Below are 17,133 nucleotides of genomic sequence, written 5' to 3' on the forward strand. Positions count from 1 at the left end.
AAGTGGAAGGTGAGGGGATTAGAAAGCACAGTCGGTAACCACAAGACTGCCACAGGGAAACGAAAGTTAATTTGGGAAATGTAATCAATAATGTTGTGAAGATTTTATAGGGTATCCAATGGACACTTGTCCCATTTGGGAGACCACCTCAGGGATGATGTAGATGCCTGATCACTGTACTGTACACTTGAAGCTGAAGTTGAACAATAATGAATGCCAACTATAATTATATATATATATATATATATATATATATATATATATATATATATATATATATATATATATATATATGGAGTACAGCATTAGGAATAGAGACAGTGGAAATGTAATGGCTGTGTGTGATGTCACAGAGGTAGTGGATGGGTCTTTCATAGGTAATTATAGTTATTTTTTCTATTTTTTCAGATTTTCTAAAGGCTGCTCTTAAATATTTTAGAATAAAATCATTATTTTTAAAGCATCCATATATCATTTCTTTTTTTTACATTTTATTTTTCAATCAAATAATTGTTAAGTAGTTAAACTTTAGATCTTTTTGTAATTTGAGGAGTTGACCAATGTCACTTTGACTTCCTTAATGAAATCCTAGAACATTTTTAAGATCTACAACTAATCATTATAATCACTTGCACTAAATTCACATTAGGTTGCTGCAATCCAACAATTATCTGGAGATTTATTCCAAAAATTTTGTTGAGGTGGGTATAGATAAGACTTAGACGTTAAGCAGAGAATGTTGTTTGGGGGCAGACAGAACTAGCTTCATATATGTTGGATATATTTGTGTATATTTTCCTATTACACCAATACTAGATTTCCAAACAGATTTGTAAGTATGGGAATGTCATATAATGAGAATTTTTTCACTGCTTACAGATAATTCATTTCTTGTATTACAGATCCAGAAGATTTGAATGATCAACCACAGACACTGGAGAAAATGTGAGAGACCAAACCTAAGTATTCTTAATTTGTTCTGTTTTTAAAACACCACGAGACAGCATAACGTACAGTCTCAGATATTTCTCCAAACCCCAGAGTAGTAATTTTCTGTTCCAAAGTCCACATAAAGTTAATCCTTTATTTCTCCCTTTGCATAATACATAAGTTCAACTAACTGATGATTGATACACATTTTATTATAAAATAATAGGAAACTGAATTTTGGTTAGGTGTAATAATAAATAATTGTCTGACAGGTTGTTAAATACTGAATGGCTTATAAAGTAAAAGTACAATATCTTTTTATGCTCTTGGAAAATTAGTTGTTGACAGTTTGAGTATACTACAATTAACATTTTGCTGCAACATACATAGTGAATATGACGGTTTCTTGCAACACCTCAATGACCCCAAGAGGGCCATGGCAAAATAAAATTGCCACTTTTTTCTATTTGGGAAAATGCTCTGCTGTAAAGCACATTAAGCTTTACAGTCAGAGGATATGGGTTCATGTCTGAATTCTGACTCATTAACCACAGCTTTAGACAAATCATTACGTTTTGGTGTCATAGCTTCTTCATTTATAAAATAATGATGAAAGCAAGGTGACTTCAAAACCTCCTTCACTTTCGTTAATCACGTAATACCTTCACATAATTCAAATTCTGTATTTAAAAAAGCCATGCAAGAAAGGAACCACTCTCATACACAAATGCAAAGTAAATTGAGTATAAAATTAATTCAGTGTTTTAGATTTGGTAGGACAGTATCTAAATGTGCACACCCTTTGATGCAGCAATTCCATTTCAAGGATCCTAACCTACTGTAATATTCTTACAAGAGCACGAGAAGATATGTGCAAAGGTAATTACTATAGCACTGTTTATAACAGTATAGGACTGGAGGCAATTTCAGCATCCATAAGCAGGATAGTGATGGTCATGTTATCCATATTCTAGAATACTGCTGAAGTAGAATTAGATGGAAGTTATTCATGAACAATCTATAGTATATCTGAAAAATATTATGTTGAAGAATTATGTATTATAGATTCATTCAATTTTTGTTAAAAACTAAATTTTATATTTTTATTATATATACTTTAAACATGTACATACATATATGTACATATGGTTATGTACTTATATAAATGTATATGACTTATATATGTATTCATAGTACATATACCGGTGGTGCCAAAATAATGTATACAAGTGGACACTTAGCTCAACGTTGCTCAAGCAGTAGTTCGACATAATCGAAAGTGTCTGGACGCTGATGGTGACCATTATTAGCACCTCTTGTAATTTCAGAAGTCAAATGTGACTTGTATTCATCTTTTGTTATTGATATATACTGAGTATTACAGATTTAACTTTAATAATAACAGTTTTCCTTTCTTAAAATGTGTATACATTTTTGGCACCCTCTGTATACTTATAAAAGTATACATGCATCTATAAGTACATATATGTATACATATATGTACTTATATACTTTTATAGGTGTGTGTGTGTGTGACTGTGTGTGTGTGTACATGCCAAGAAGAGCTTAATCAAATTTAAATTTGTATTCTACATAGTTTATTAAACTAATACCCATTGGTTTAATAAATAATCACTTTCTAAAAATTAAATTGTAGCCCAACATAGAGCATTAAAAATGATTTAATTTATATGCCTCTCTTCTCTATTCTTATCTCTATATTCTTTATGTAATTTATGTCCATGAGGTTAACTAAAATTTTACATATAAAATGAAGACTTCCATTTTAAATGGTACCTTTTTTTACAGTTAATGAACCCTTATGATGTTGATCCATTGTTTTTCAAATTGTGCTACATAAAAATCCTTTAAAAAATAATGTATTTTAGGTGCCTGCTGAGAGCAACACAAAGTGAAAGTGTTGTACAACACGTCAACAGTAGGTGGTGCACATTTGCTCGTTCTAAACCAGCTTTGCTGTTGAAAGAAAATGAACCAAATAAACACAGAAAAATCCCTTTAAATCATGAACAGTATAACAAATGAGAATTCTGAAGAAATAACCAAAGAAACCAATAATCCCAGTTTAATTTCCTGTAAATGATCCTCTGCTGTTTGGGGGTTTGAATTCAGAATGGAACGAAAAACCAAAGAAACCAAAACTATCAAAGTTTTCAGCACTATTCTATGAGAACCAATAAAAGAATGCTTGTCAGAGGTCAGTTAAATGTCATTCAGGAGGACTGAGTCTTTAGTGCATAGCAAGACCCAGATGAGTATAAGATGATCACGTCAAAGGTGGGTGATATTGGAGAAATATGGGAAAGGAATATAACCAAAACAGGGTTCACGTTTTTTTTTTTTAATTCTATAGTTCACCTTTAATTAGGGCCCTGAATATTACAAAGGATCTCTGCCTTCTAAATAGTGCTTTCCTCTTCAACCTCAAACTACTTCTTCAAGGGAAGGCAAATACAGAAGTTGTTTCAAACAAGGCTGCAATCTGAATTTCTTGGGTAGCTACATTTCTTTTGAAATTTGATTCTGGGGCTCCATACCATAATTCCTAAAACAATATTTCTGAAGAAGCAGCCAAGGGCCATGATGAATCTGTGATTCTTTCAATACCTCACATTCATCCATGAATTCATGAGTTGGGGCTTTAAAAAAAAGCTCTAATAAGCTGCCTCATTCATTTATAATCGAACACCTTTTTCATATTTACAAAAATATACTTTTTAAATTATCAATTAATCAACTATATACTAATAATCGTAATGATAACTCAACCCAGAAGATAAAATTAACACTGGAGCTTTGGGGTTACAGGAAATTTTAAAAATTAAATCAATTTATGTATATTCTCATTGCAGAAATATGTTTAGTTCAGCAATAAAAATATGATCAGTGCAAATATAAAAATATATTGAATTTTGATAAAATTGTGCAGGTTAATAAGGATAGAAATACAAGTTCAAGTAGAAATACAAGTACAACTAGAAAATACAAGTTCAGTTATGTATAATTTCCAGCTGCTAATGAAAGCTTATTTGTGTATTTACAATATATAAGGTTGCTATCAAGAAACTATGATATTTAAATTCCAGTAAATAAGTTTAAAATAGTTACATTGATTTTAAAATGTCAACATCTGCAATTTGTCAACATCTGCAATATAAAATGTCAACATCTCTGCAAAGTCTGCAAATTACAGATTTTACAACACTTAACCTTATCACGAAATTATTTCCATGCCCACTTTAAAATGTGAGTGGGTATAAGGTTTCAAATGCTTTCAGATTTTTGTAGACCATTGCTCTGCACTGTGGTAAGTTTACAGAAGACAAATGGGCTGTCTACTCTGTGCCCTAAAAAGAATGCTTTCCTTCAATAGTAATTTCTTCAGATCATAGATACATAGTCCAAAATGCTAAGGTTCTTCATATAATTGTAGCTTCCAAGAAAGGAAAATCATGTTTGGAAATATTCCTGGCTTCAAGACTGCATATTACAACTAAGAGATTAAAAAACAAAACCATATTCACCCTGGTAAAAAGGTACAAAAATCTGCTTTTGAAGTGCATGTATTGTTCGAACTCTTTGAAGAGCTCCCTTGCTTGCCAACGTGATTTTGAAAAACTTTTCCAATGATCACTTGATGTATGTCATGGGAATGAATACCCATTCGATAATAGTATGTGTCTATGCAAATGTAAAAGTAGGGAGGACAGTCTAGTTTGTAAGTAATTTATACACCATTTCTAAGCCAAATTTTAATTATTTGGGCTTACAGATACATGAGGTGGTCCCTGCCTTGCTCTTTCCTTTGATAGTGATAATTGAGTGTTTAAGTGATTTTGTAATTTGTAAACCCATTACTAATTCATCTTTTAAAATATTATGTAATGTCTTGGGAATATTTTATTTGATCATTAGCCATGTGTCAAATTCTCTGAGGAATAATACATACCCTCTGTTACATTTTGCTATTTCATCAAACAGAAGTTTCCACCGAGGACGTCCAATAAAAAGTCTTGAATTCAGTGCTTGATATTTTTCTCCAATTATCTTCTGCCAAAAAGAAAGCACTATATTTTATATGATGCAGAGTTGGCAAATAATCCATTTCTCTAACATCATTTCTGCTGATGATGTGGCTTCCTACCAAATTGCTGTGATATAAAGAATATAAGTACCAAATGGCAACCTATTAAGTACAGTCACTTAGAACATCATTTCCTTCCTCTTTTCTTTTAAAACCCATTATGTTCTTGAATGCCATTATTACAAATGGCTGATTTTCTTGGATTTTAGTCCGTTGCTTCATTTTTAAACAACTGCAATGTTAAAGAACGCATTCTAATTGCCTACTCTCAAAAAAAGGCCGAAGCATAAATTTTATTGAAGTGGTTTTGCACTGCAAATACAATTGTCATATTTGGCACATTATATGAGTAAAATATTAAAAAATTGTCATCATAAATTTGGGGAAATGATCCCAGACAAGACAGCCTAAGACAGCAGAGTTCCAAATCAACAAATATCTTCTAATGAACTGTTTGCAATTAAGAGAATATGAGATCTGAACCAGTGAAGAGTCAGAGTGAAATGAGAAGAGAGGACAAAGTGTCTGAGTCCCAAGCAGACAAACTGAGAACTACGTATAATTTATTCTCTGTACCTTAATTACAGCTATATCATGGGGATAACGATACTTGCTGACTTGCTTCACGAGAGTAGTAAAATGGAATAATATTTACATACCAAGTAGGGTAGGACTCTGACTAGAAAAAATAGGGTTATATTAGTTTAGAAGTAACTAACAAGCATTTGTATTTTGTATTCGAAGTAGTATAGAAAATGTATGATAGAAAATACTAAAGTAAAACTCATGAAAACATTCATGACGAGGTTTCATACACCTATGGAGCTCTTCAATGGTGTCTGTAAATATCGGTTTCTTCTTCTATCATATGAGGATAGCAATATCCTCTACTCTTGAATGTTGGAATCACATGAGATAATGTATATAATTGCTTATAGCAGTGTCTAGTGCAGTAAGTCAGGCGTAATGGCTGTTACTATTTTTTTTTAATTTCCCTTAAAGGGAAACAATCTTAATTGTGCATGACCTTATCTTCTCTCTGCACATAAAATTTCCCCTTGATGAATACAGAAGACTATTCACTTATGGTCTGATCTCTAGAGGTAAAGAATTTGAGACGACAGTGAAGAGGAGAGAGATGAACTCGAAAGGACTGCCCCAGCTCCCTGTAAGGAGGACAAATGAAAGGCATAATACACTTGACTTAAAGGACAAGCTGTGAGTTTTCTGGACACTTTCCAGCTAGTCTTCCACTGGGAAACTTCAAACCACCTGCAGAAATTTTCTTCCAGCACAGCCCCTACAGTAAATCTTCTATTATCGAGAGATCGTTTAATTTACAATAACGTCCAACCACATACCTGTATCCCATCTGTTTGACTGAGGTACAGCTGGATGTTGACATAGTCAGGTCTGTTCTCTTGCCAAAACTGGGAGGATACAAAAGTAAAAAGACATTAAAATTCTTTCTGTATGTTCAGACTTTCTCCTATTCTAACATAGGTGATTCTAGAATTTGTAAGATGTATCTTGTCTAATCACAGTCAACATCTACAAGCAAATATAAAGACATACATAAATACATATCTATGTGCCATATACATGCCAGGTTCTAACATTAATAACCTGCCGCCTACTGGTATAATTAGGCATGATGGTGGTAGCGAAAGGGAATAATTATGTGTTCTTTATAGATACAAAATGCCAAATACTACACTAATATTCCCTTAAATCTTCCCAAGATATTTTTATTTTATTTTATTTTTATCTTGTTCCCTAAGAGCCCCTATTTTTACCCAAGAGTTCATTCATACAGAAACATGACTTTCTCATTTAAAAAAGTCATTAGTGATATATGATATGCATGCTTGGAATGCATGCTATTCTAAGTTTTCTGATTAAGTAGGGTTTCATCACCTCTCTGGGACCCCTTACAATCCTAAGGGCATCTGGCAGGTAACTGAGGGACTTGTTTTTATTGCCATTCCTATCTACCTGGAGAGTTCTAGGAAGTCACTCAACTTAATCTACGCCTCAATTTCATCAGGACAAAATAAAAATGTATGAAGCAGGAAATATACCTGCCAAACTAAACTAGTCTGGAAAAAAAATCCTGAACATTTTTATACCTTGAAAAATATACTAAGAAAAATATCATTTGGAAAAAAAAAATTCAAAAAAGGAGATAAAAAGGTTTTTGTTGTCCCCACATGCTTCTCTTTTCCAAAAGACAAAAATGAATCTACTAACGATTGGCCTTGCTCTGACTAAATCCTGATCTGAAATCTATATTAAAAAAAAACACATTATTCTTCTTAGGGCCTCCTTTCACCACCCTGGAACAAGGAAAAGCTGAAAGATAAAGAAACAGCATCAAGAGTGGAAAAAGAAAAGAAGCATAGCAGCCATGGTGTGCTTTTGGAGACTAGCCATGAGTGTCTGATGTGTGCAAAGGCTTAGAAGAGACCAGCGCTTCTTCAACAATCAAACTGATTCTTGAGGATAGACAGAGTGGGTTTCCTTACGATGGTGAGGCTTTGCTGGACATTATTACAGCAAAAGGATCAACTAATTTAAAGGACTGTTTCTATATAGTGTGAAAGTAAAATTGATATATTGGAACTCAAAGTAGAAGTTTTAGGAATGCAAAAGAAGTCATTTTTCAAATAGGGAGTGATTAAGTAGGGTTTCATCACCCCACTGGCACCCCTAAAATGGGAAGGGCACCTGGCAGGTAACTGAGAGACTTGTTTTTATTGCCATGCCTACCTGGCTGGAGACTTTAGGAAGTTACTTAACTTATGTATGTCCCAATTTGTTCTTCCTTGGGACAATGATAGGGTTGAATGACACTATCTGACAGGTCCCTTCCAGATCTAAAATTATACATTTTCTGACAGGTGACAACTCTGAATTATAAAATCCCAATAAAATTGTATTTTACTTTCAAAATTATGAGGGATGGTTCTCAACACCCATAGTATTCTTAAGATATAATCACTAATTATGGCCCATCCAGTAGCTGCCTCAAGTTATAACCAAATGCTCAATTCATTTGAAGGCCCTTTCTGAATTGAATCAGGGCTTAGGGATGTTAATTGGGAAGAAAGTGAGGAATTCCCAGGTAGGGACCAGCAATGAACAGCAGCTCACAGACAAGTGGCGTGTGCTGATTCTTGCCTTAATGTCTGCCAGGATACTACTAGAAGGTCAGACCAATGACTCCTGCACCGATAACTGGCCTTTGTGCCCATACCCCCCAGAGAGAACAATACAAATTTAAATAATGTTCTTAATGATTCCAATGTCTCCCTTTTAACTTACCCCTCACTGAAGACAAGTAATAATATCTACTAAATAAACTATGTTCTCCAAGTCTAGGGAAAAATGAAAAAAAAAAAATATGGATCAACCCAACCTTACAAATAGATTAAGACTGTAGGATCATGCACAAAGATTATGTTTTTCATTTTTATTTCTCCTGCCTATCATTCTTCCTTGTTTTTCTCACAACTGAAAAATAACAGGATGTCAGTCCTCAAAGGAATTTTACAGATCACTAATAGGAATGATAGCAATCATGTATTAAATATGTTCAATATGATAGATCATTTAGATGTTAAAGCTAAATCTCACAGCAGACTGCAAGTGCTGTTAGCCTCATTTACAAATTGAAAATGTAAATAGGGTTTATAGAGGTTATAGAGGTTAAGTTTTATCCGAGGAACAGTAGAGCCACTGTTCCACTGTAAGTGACAGACTCCAAATGCCTCATGTAGCCCTGGTCCCTCTTTTTTATTTTTCCAATGTGTCCTACAGAGGTGAAGTGACTTGAAGCAAGTCATGTAGTTAGTTATTGGCAGAGTGGTACCAGATCTCCTTATACCTGGCCTTGCAATCTTTACTTAACTCACCAGGTTGCACAATCTGGCCAAGCAAGATCCACCTAACGTGACACTTTTGTAATCATTTCAGATAGTCTGACCCCAAGGCAGAGTGGTGAAAGCAGCTAGATATATCTTTCTAGGCATTCTAGAATGAAGTGAAAGAACTCACAGTTGCAAGAAGATTAAAAGACTATATTTTAATTTGGTTTTCAAAAATACTTTCATCTACGCTCACAGATTGTAAGATTGTATTTAGTCACTATGCTTTATTGCGACTGGTGTCTCTCTCTCTCTCTCTCTCTCTCTCTCTCTGTCTCTCCACAGATGAAAACACAGAAAAATCATGAAATCCTTTTATTTTTAACATCATCCTCAGAGGCACAATTGAAGGACTAGTGTTCATTCTGCTGCTATGAAAAATCCAAACAAGTATGTAGAGGTATGTATAAAAGAATATCACCGCATTGTTTACAATAGATTTAAGCTTTTATATTATTTAGCCCATGAAATCCTGAAGTTAAAGCATATCCATCAAAAAAGTTGGAAAGCAAAGAAAATTTAAATCTTCAGATTCAATTACTTTGAAAGTCTAGCCACTTCCATTCTTTTCTTTCCTTTATTTTTCTCCTTCCCTGCTACTTACTTTATAAAGCATTTATCATTCAAACGTGCCTTTGCAAATCTTGGATCCAATTATAGCCTTTCATTAAAAAAAAAAAAAGTCCCTATATGTCAATTCAAGAACGATTTTTAAAAATTAGAAAAACAGGCAAAAATAGAATTAGAAAATTCTGGAAATAACACAAGTGGTCAATAATCATAGGAACCAAGATTCAATCTCACCAGCGTTCAGGGGAAAATATAATGAGATCTCATTGTTTAAAAGATTTTTAGGAATTTAAAAGATTGCTAACATAATGTTTTGGAATACATTTCTCTCATATTCTTTGGTGCAAATGTAAATTATTTTAGTCTCTTTTGTACTGTTTCGTCAGTATACATTAAAAATTTTAATTCATTCACAGCCTCCAACTCAGAAAGTCCTGTCTCCCCGGCATCAGCTGAGAAAAAAGACTCATAAATCTGAGAGTGGTGATTCTGCTTTTCTTGAAAGGTTTTCCTCCTTAGCCTCTAGGACAGAACTCCCTCTTGGTGTTGGTACAACCTCCCTCGTCACTCTGAGCAATCTCCCTCGTTGGCCATCACTCATCGGCTCTGTTTCTCTAGAAGCTTCAGTATCTCCAGGGCTTGGTATTTGCACTCACACTCCCAAGATGATCAACAGTCAGATCCGTTTTGCTCAACTCCTTTCAATGGCTTCTCTGCTTTTTTTCCCCTCCTCATCCAGCAGGTCCCTGGTGGTCCCAGGAATCATACTTGTTTCTTATCATGGTAAAATATACATAATTTAAACTTACCATTTTAATCATTTTTGAGTGTATAGTTCAATGGCATTAATTACATTTGTATTGTTGTGCAACCATCATCACCATCCATCTCCAGAACTTTTCTTCTTCCCAGATTGAAACTCTGTATCTAGTAAACGATAATTCCCTATTTTCCCTCTCTCCCAGCAACTGTCAATTAGCATTGTATGAAACAGACTACTTCAGGTACTTCATAGAAATAGAATCAGATAATATTTGTCTTTTTTGTCTGGATTAATTCACTTAGAATAATGTTTCAAGATTCATCCATGTTGTAGCATGTCTCAGAATTTCATTATTTTTCAGTCTGAGTAGTATTCCATTGTATGTATACGTCACATTTTCTTTATTCATTCACCATTCATCAGTAGACATATGGATTATTTCCATCTTTTGGCTATTGTGAATAATGCTGTTATGAACATTGGTGTACAAATATCTGTTCAAGTCACTGCTTTCAATTCTTTTGGGTATGTTCCCAGAACCCATCTCTTGTTGCATAAAATCCAAAGGCTGTAATCTGCCTCTTCCCCAGAAAAGCACATGCACCACCCTTCTGATTGATTTTCCTACTATTTTCCCCCTTGCTGACTCTGCTTTGCCCACACAACTCTCTTTCATCTTCCTCCAGTCTACCAAGCATGCAATTGCATCAGAGCATTCGCCTGTAAAGTTGGGTCTTTCTGCCTTCAAATATTTCCCCCAAGACATCTGCCTAATCTGTTCCTTCAGTTCACTTAGGTCTCTGCTCAAATACCATTTTGTTTGGTGGGCATTCCCGATTATACAATATAAATTAATATGCCTTCTATTGTTTACTCTTTGTCGCTTTACCCCACTTTCCTTTTCTTCTTTGTCCTAATCAGAATCAGACATCCTATTTATTTATTGGTTTTCTGTCTATCTTCCCCACTTAGAATCTAAATCACATGAGGTCAGAGACTTGTTTTTATTTGGTTCTCCGATGCACCTCCATGTCCTAGAACAGTTTCTATTTCATAGTGGGAAGTTAGTAAATATTTTACGAGAATATTTGATGTGATAGAATGACTGAATGAATGAGTGAATATCTGCACAAAAAGGGATTGTGATATTTATTGCAGTACTTTTTGTAATAAAAAAGTAAATGTTCATCATTAGGGAATGGTAAAAAAAACTAGATATACATTCATACTATGAAATACTCTATAGCAGTAAAAAGAACAAGATAACTCTATATGTACTATTACAAAAAAGTTAAAGACATAGGAATACGTTAAAAAAAATTCAGAACAATACAAATAGTATGCTGGAATTTATAGAACACTCATGAGTTACCTCTCGTTACATAGATTGGATGGAGAAAGTAGTAAGGAGGATTTTGCTTTATTTGAAGTATTTGAAAAATTTGCACCAAAGATGATATGTATATTACTTATATAACTTGAAAAAAATAAAGATAGATATATTAATAGATATCTATAGGTAACATGTAGGGTAGATAAAGAATTCCTCCAAAAAATATACAATATACGTTTAAAAGAAACTTTGAATTTGGAATTTTTGAAATTTTGCATATTGTGTCAAAAGTCTGGTGATGGTCCATTTGGAATATTAAAGAAATAAGAGCAATTAGAACAAAAGATGGAAAGTGTAGTAGCACTTGTATGCTGATGTTTCCTTCTGTCGTCCCTCATTACCCTATATGCAAATAAGGTCGAAAAATTAAGTTTGCAAACTCATCCTAGAAAAAGTGCTGCATACCTCATTGCTGAATATCTCTATGGTCACCTTCCAAGTAATCCCCTTTGGAAGCAAAACGCTAATGCCAGCACCTAGTCTACCCTTCTAAGCAATTTTGGAACTCTTTTTCTCGAATGGCCATCAGAGCTGTCATACTATTACTCTTGATGTCCTGAATGTCATCAAAATATCTTCCTTTCAATATTTCCTTTATTTTCAGGTAAAGAAAGAAGTCATTGGGGGCCAGATCAGGTGAATAGGGAGGGTGTTCCAACACAGTTATTTGTTTACTGGCTAAAAACTCCCTCACAGACAGTGTCATGTGAGCTGGTGCATTGTCGTGATGCAAGAGCCATGAATTGTTGGCAAAAAGTTCAGGTCGTCTAACTTTTTTCACACAGTCTTTTCAGCACTTCGAAATAGTAAACTTGGTTAACTGTTTGTCCAGTTGAATAATCCCTCTGATATCAAAAAAAGGTTAGCAACATCCTTGCAACAAGTTCGTGAACTTAATTGCCATACCTTGTATATTTGCATACATCATACACATATATATGCACACATTACCAGCCATTTGCATATATTTTTATGTTAAAATATTATGTTAGAACATATAATCAGCATGTATATGTTAAGACAAATCATGGATATATATGCATAATCACAGATATCAATATCTGAAAACATATGCACAAATTAACAAATGTTACCTGTTTTTTTTTAAATTGGGGATTTTTTTCCTCACACTTATCTGCATATTTTCTGGTAATGTTATAGAGAGAATTTATTACTTCAGGAATATGAAAGAAAATAACTATATTTTTTAATTAAAAATTGCAAAAGTAAAAACAAACCCAATTTTACCTTGTTATGCAACACACAGAGTAAGTCTGCAAACCAACGGAAGGATTGAATGTCTCTGCACACCCAAATAAAATACAGTCTTCTAAGCTTGTATGGTTTCCAGTCATCCCTTTAAAATTGACATAACATGACAGTGATTAGGAAAGCAAAAAAAAAAAAAAAAAAACCTTAAGAATCCAGGTCTCTTTGTAAATTTGCTTTTCATTAGTAAGCAACCAATAGAAAAACCAGTCATTTACATTCAAGCATCTGATATAGCACTTACTATAACTCCCAAATGAATATAAAATGCAATATGCTGACTGAAGGCCATGATATATTCCACGAATTTCAGTGTTTATACTTGTGAATATTATATGCATATCACTCATATCCGGTGAAGGTCATATTCTTGGATCAGAATAATATCAACCCTTGCATCTCAGAAAAAAGTTATCTATTTTCAGGGAATTCTATCACTCGGTGGGGGTTCCAGGTCTCTTCAGCATTCCCCTGGCTTCCAGGCAAAGTGAACCAAAAACATTCCAGAAATTGGTTGTTTATTCCCTTCTTAATATCATTGAAGAAGGAAATTTCACAACCACCCACTATGTAATGCATTCCAATAATTCATGATTCCAAGTCTGGATTCCTATTTATAATTAGGAAGCAGGCTTGAGGTTAAGAAAATATTCTTTCATTTTCTTAGCTTTAGGTGTCCAAATAACTTGCAATATGTTCTCAAAAACAAATCATTTCTGGCTTGGAATATGGTTATTTTTCTAAGAACCACAAAAGGTCCCAAAGTTATATCAAGTATTTGAAACTGAAAATATCATTCAAACATATAGCTTCAACTTACTTCTTTTTTGGTACTCCATTAAATAGACTTTTAATGCAAATTGTGTCTTCTTGAAAAGTGAATGGAACAGATTTAAGAATAATTTCATACTGTCATTTTGTTTGTGTTTTCATGATAATACTAATCAATTAAATTTGCTAAAAATCCTAGAACTAAAACAATTGAAAATGTATTTCTTAGTTAAACAATCTTCCCTCTGAAATTTCTATCCTTTAGTCTGTAATAAATTTTCTGAGTAATAGACCAAGGAATGAGCTCGTTTTGTCATTTCCTCAGACAAGCTTTCCCTGATTATACTTCTGCAATAACCGTAGTTATTTTATTTCTATATCCCATTAATTTCTCTTCATCATAGTTCTAATATTGGGGAAATAATGTTATTTATGAATTTCTCACTGGTTTGTTTTTACCTGCCCTATTTGAATGTAAGCTTTTAAAGGGCAGGAACTCAATTTCATTCATTACTGTATTGCCAGTACCTATAAGATGGATTGGCCCACAGATGCTCAAAAAAACTTGCTGACTGAATGGATAAGTAGTACCACTTACCACTGATGAGGAAGTAGAGAAGTAAAGGCTAGTGGAATGACTTTAAAAGAGGGTAAGGGCAGTGGAATGCATAATTGTGATACTGACACATTTCACAAAAGAGCACGCTGAAAGCCAAAGACCATATACTATTGAGTATCACCGAATTATTCCCTCGTCAACCAGTAAATGGAGTTCCTTGAACAGCAAGTAGAAGGATTCTGTAAGGATGTACTTCAAACTAAAAGACAGATGTCTCAAATATTGACAGTTATCTATTTGGACTAAGAGAAAGGATCAAAATGACATACAGCAGTGTGTTGAGTATTGAAGCAAATGGAGTTACTCCAATGCCTCCGGCCACGCAGAGGCTAACCTCATAGTTCAATGATTCCTCAAATGGACTTCCAAATGGACCATCAATGTATAGCCTGTGGAGAAGGTAGACAATGGTGGAAAAGATGAAAATAAGTTAAATTAAATTTCTATAAGATGTAGCAAACACGCTGAATCCAATTTCTAGGCTTTGTGATAGTTCAGGTCTTACTTCATTATTTCTCATAGTCATAAGCCTAAAGGAACAAGAAATGTTAGCTATGAACTGTTAATATTGAAATAGTACATGTGCTCCTAAGCATGCCTTTTTGAGAGAAACGTTAATTAAACATATAGAAGAATGTATATAGGATCATGACAGACAGCTATGGACAAGTTAAAGGTCTGGTCATATTAAATTACTATACGTGTCTACATTGAAATACCAACTACTTTACGGTGTCTATATTCAATAGTGTTCTCTTTAATGGCAAACTCAGTAGCAGAACTATTACCAAAACATCTGTTATGTGAACAGAAAAGCAATAGGATGAAAGAAAAGAAACTAATACAGTTCTTCCTCTTTGCCCTAGTTAGGTTTTTTTTTATTAGCATAGAAACAGCTGGAGAGCCAGCTCAAAGGAATCTCTAATTACTTGATAGATTCAAATGTGTGTTTGTGTATGAAATCCTTCTTAACTACAATAAAACTTGCTAATTGCTCACTCGATATCCATCCTCCCATTCTTTCTTTTTCCTTCCCCCGAAAGGTAAAACTTTATTTGTTTATTTACTTTATTAGTTTCAGGTGTACAAAACACTGTAATAGTTAGACATTTATACCCCTCACGAAGTGCAACTCCCCCAATCTACTACCCCTCTGACATTGTATATAGCTGTTACAATTCCATTGACTCTATTCCTTATGCTGTACTCCACATCCTGTGACTATATATATATATATATATATATACATATATATATGTACATGATATATATATATATGTAGCATGATATATATACATATATATATGTAGCATGATATATATTCAATTATAGTTGACATTCCATATTATTCAGCTTCAGCTTCAGGTGTACAGTGCAGTGGTTAGACATCTACACCATCTAGGAAGTGGTCTCGTAAATAAGACAAGTGCCGATCTGACCCCTTACAAAATCTTTACAACATTATTGATTATATTCCCCAAATTGTATTTCATATCCCTGTGGCTATACTGTGATTACTAATTTGGACTTTCCAATCCCTTTATCTTCTCCCCTATCCCCATCACCCTTTCACCTAGCAACCCTGAGTTTTTTGGGTTTTTTTTGGGGGGTTGTTATTTTTTTTGGTCCTTAAATCTCTGAGTGTATTTCTGTTTTGTTTTTTCCCACAATTTTCCCATTCTTTCTTAGGAACAAAGCATTAAATTCATTCAGGGAAGCAAAGTACCCAGCCAAAACACTACATTTCCCAGACTCTCTTATCTGTTACGGCTGTGTGACTCTGATCTGGTTAATGTGGTGTAAATGTAAGTGCAATAGGGAAAAATGGAAGGCTCCATGAAGGAAGATGTCTCAGCTGAAGTTGCATCTCTTTATCCTGCCCCCTTTCTTTCCTCTTTCCTGGTACTTAAAATGTTGACTTGATAGCCTAAATACTTATCTTTGATGACTAATAGAATTACCATACACTCTATGGACTATTGTGGGGACAGAGCCAGGAGTGCAGTTTTCAGGCTCTCGGCCTCACATAGAAAGGTGCTGGCTCAGGTAGTAAGTGGCCATCAACTGTGATTGGATGGCCATCAGCTGTGGCTAGTTGGCTGTCAGCTGTAACCAGTGAGCCACTGGCCACTAATATAATTGCCATGGCTATGCTAGCAGCAAATGGGGGCTAGCAAGAAGATGGTGGCTGAGCTAGTAAGAGCGGATTGCAGAGAGGCGGATGCCACCAGCGAGAATATAGTGGTATGACTCCCCATCTATGGCACCGGGGATGTTCCTTTTTGGCCTTACTATATCCTGCGTTCTTATGCAGGGAGTGGGACCAGAGACCCCGCCAGACACCTTGCCTAAAACATGACGCAGCGAGCAGGGTACCCCGCATGACAACTATCTACCGTGTTTCCCCGAAAATAAGACAGGGTCATATATTACTTTTTGCTCCATTGGAGCTTATTTTTAGGGGATGTCTTATTTTTTCATGTATAAAAATCTACATTTATTCAAATACAGTCATGTCATCTTCTTCTGGAACATCGTCATAATGTACTAAATGTGTCCATCTGGCTAAGATCTTAACTGGGGCTTATTTTCAGAGTAGGTCTTATTTTCAGGGAAACACAGTGGTTCCACATATCGTTACAATTAAGAAAAAATAAATTTATGTATATAAGGCATTGCCATTTTTATTTGTTTTTAAAATTTGTATTGAATATTGTCATGTGGGGTGGCCTGCGGGGTCTCTGGTCCAGCTCCGCACATAAGGATATGGTGAGGCCAAAAAGGAAC

At 34.4% G+C, this 17,133-nt stretch overlaps 1 protein-coding gene across 6 annotated transcripts in view; it reads right to left on the minus strand.

Annotated features, from left to right (window-relative positions):
- The window catches only part of NOX4 (NADPH oxidase 4), a 160,200-nt gene that overhangs the window by 13,187 nt on the left and 129,880 nt on the right, over positions 1-17,133 (minus strand). For all 6 annotated transcript variants that reach the window (XM_081064752.1, XM_081064749.1, XM_081064750.1 and 3 more), the window contains 4 exons: positions 14,616-14,735; positions 12,936-13,044; positions 6,397-6,465; positions 4,901-5,001 (listed from right to left, as the gene is read on the minus strand). In XM_081064752.1, coding sequence (XP_080920878.1) covers positions 4,901-5,001; positions 6,397-6,465; positions 12,936-13,044; positions 14,616-14,735 — 399 coding nt within the window. The remainder of the gene's footprint in view (positions 1-4,900; positions 5,002-6,396; positions 6,466-12,935; positions 13,045-14,615; positions 14,736-17,133) is intronic.

The sequence above is a fragment of the Rhinolophus hipposideros genome (assembly GCF_964194185.1).
Source record: "Rhinolophus hipposideros genome assembly, chromosome: 10".
In the NCBI taxonomy this organism is placed as follows: domain Eukaryota; kingdom Metazoa; phylum Chordata; class Mammalia; order Chiroptera; family Rhinolophidae; genus Rhinolophus; species Rhinolophus hipposideros.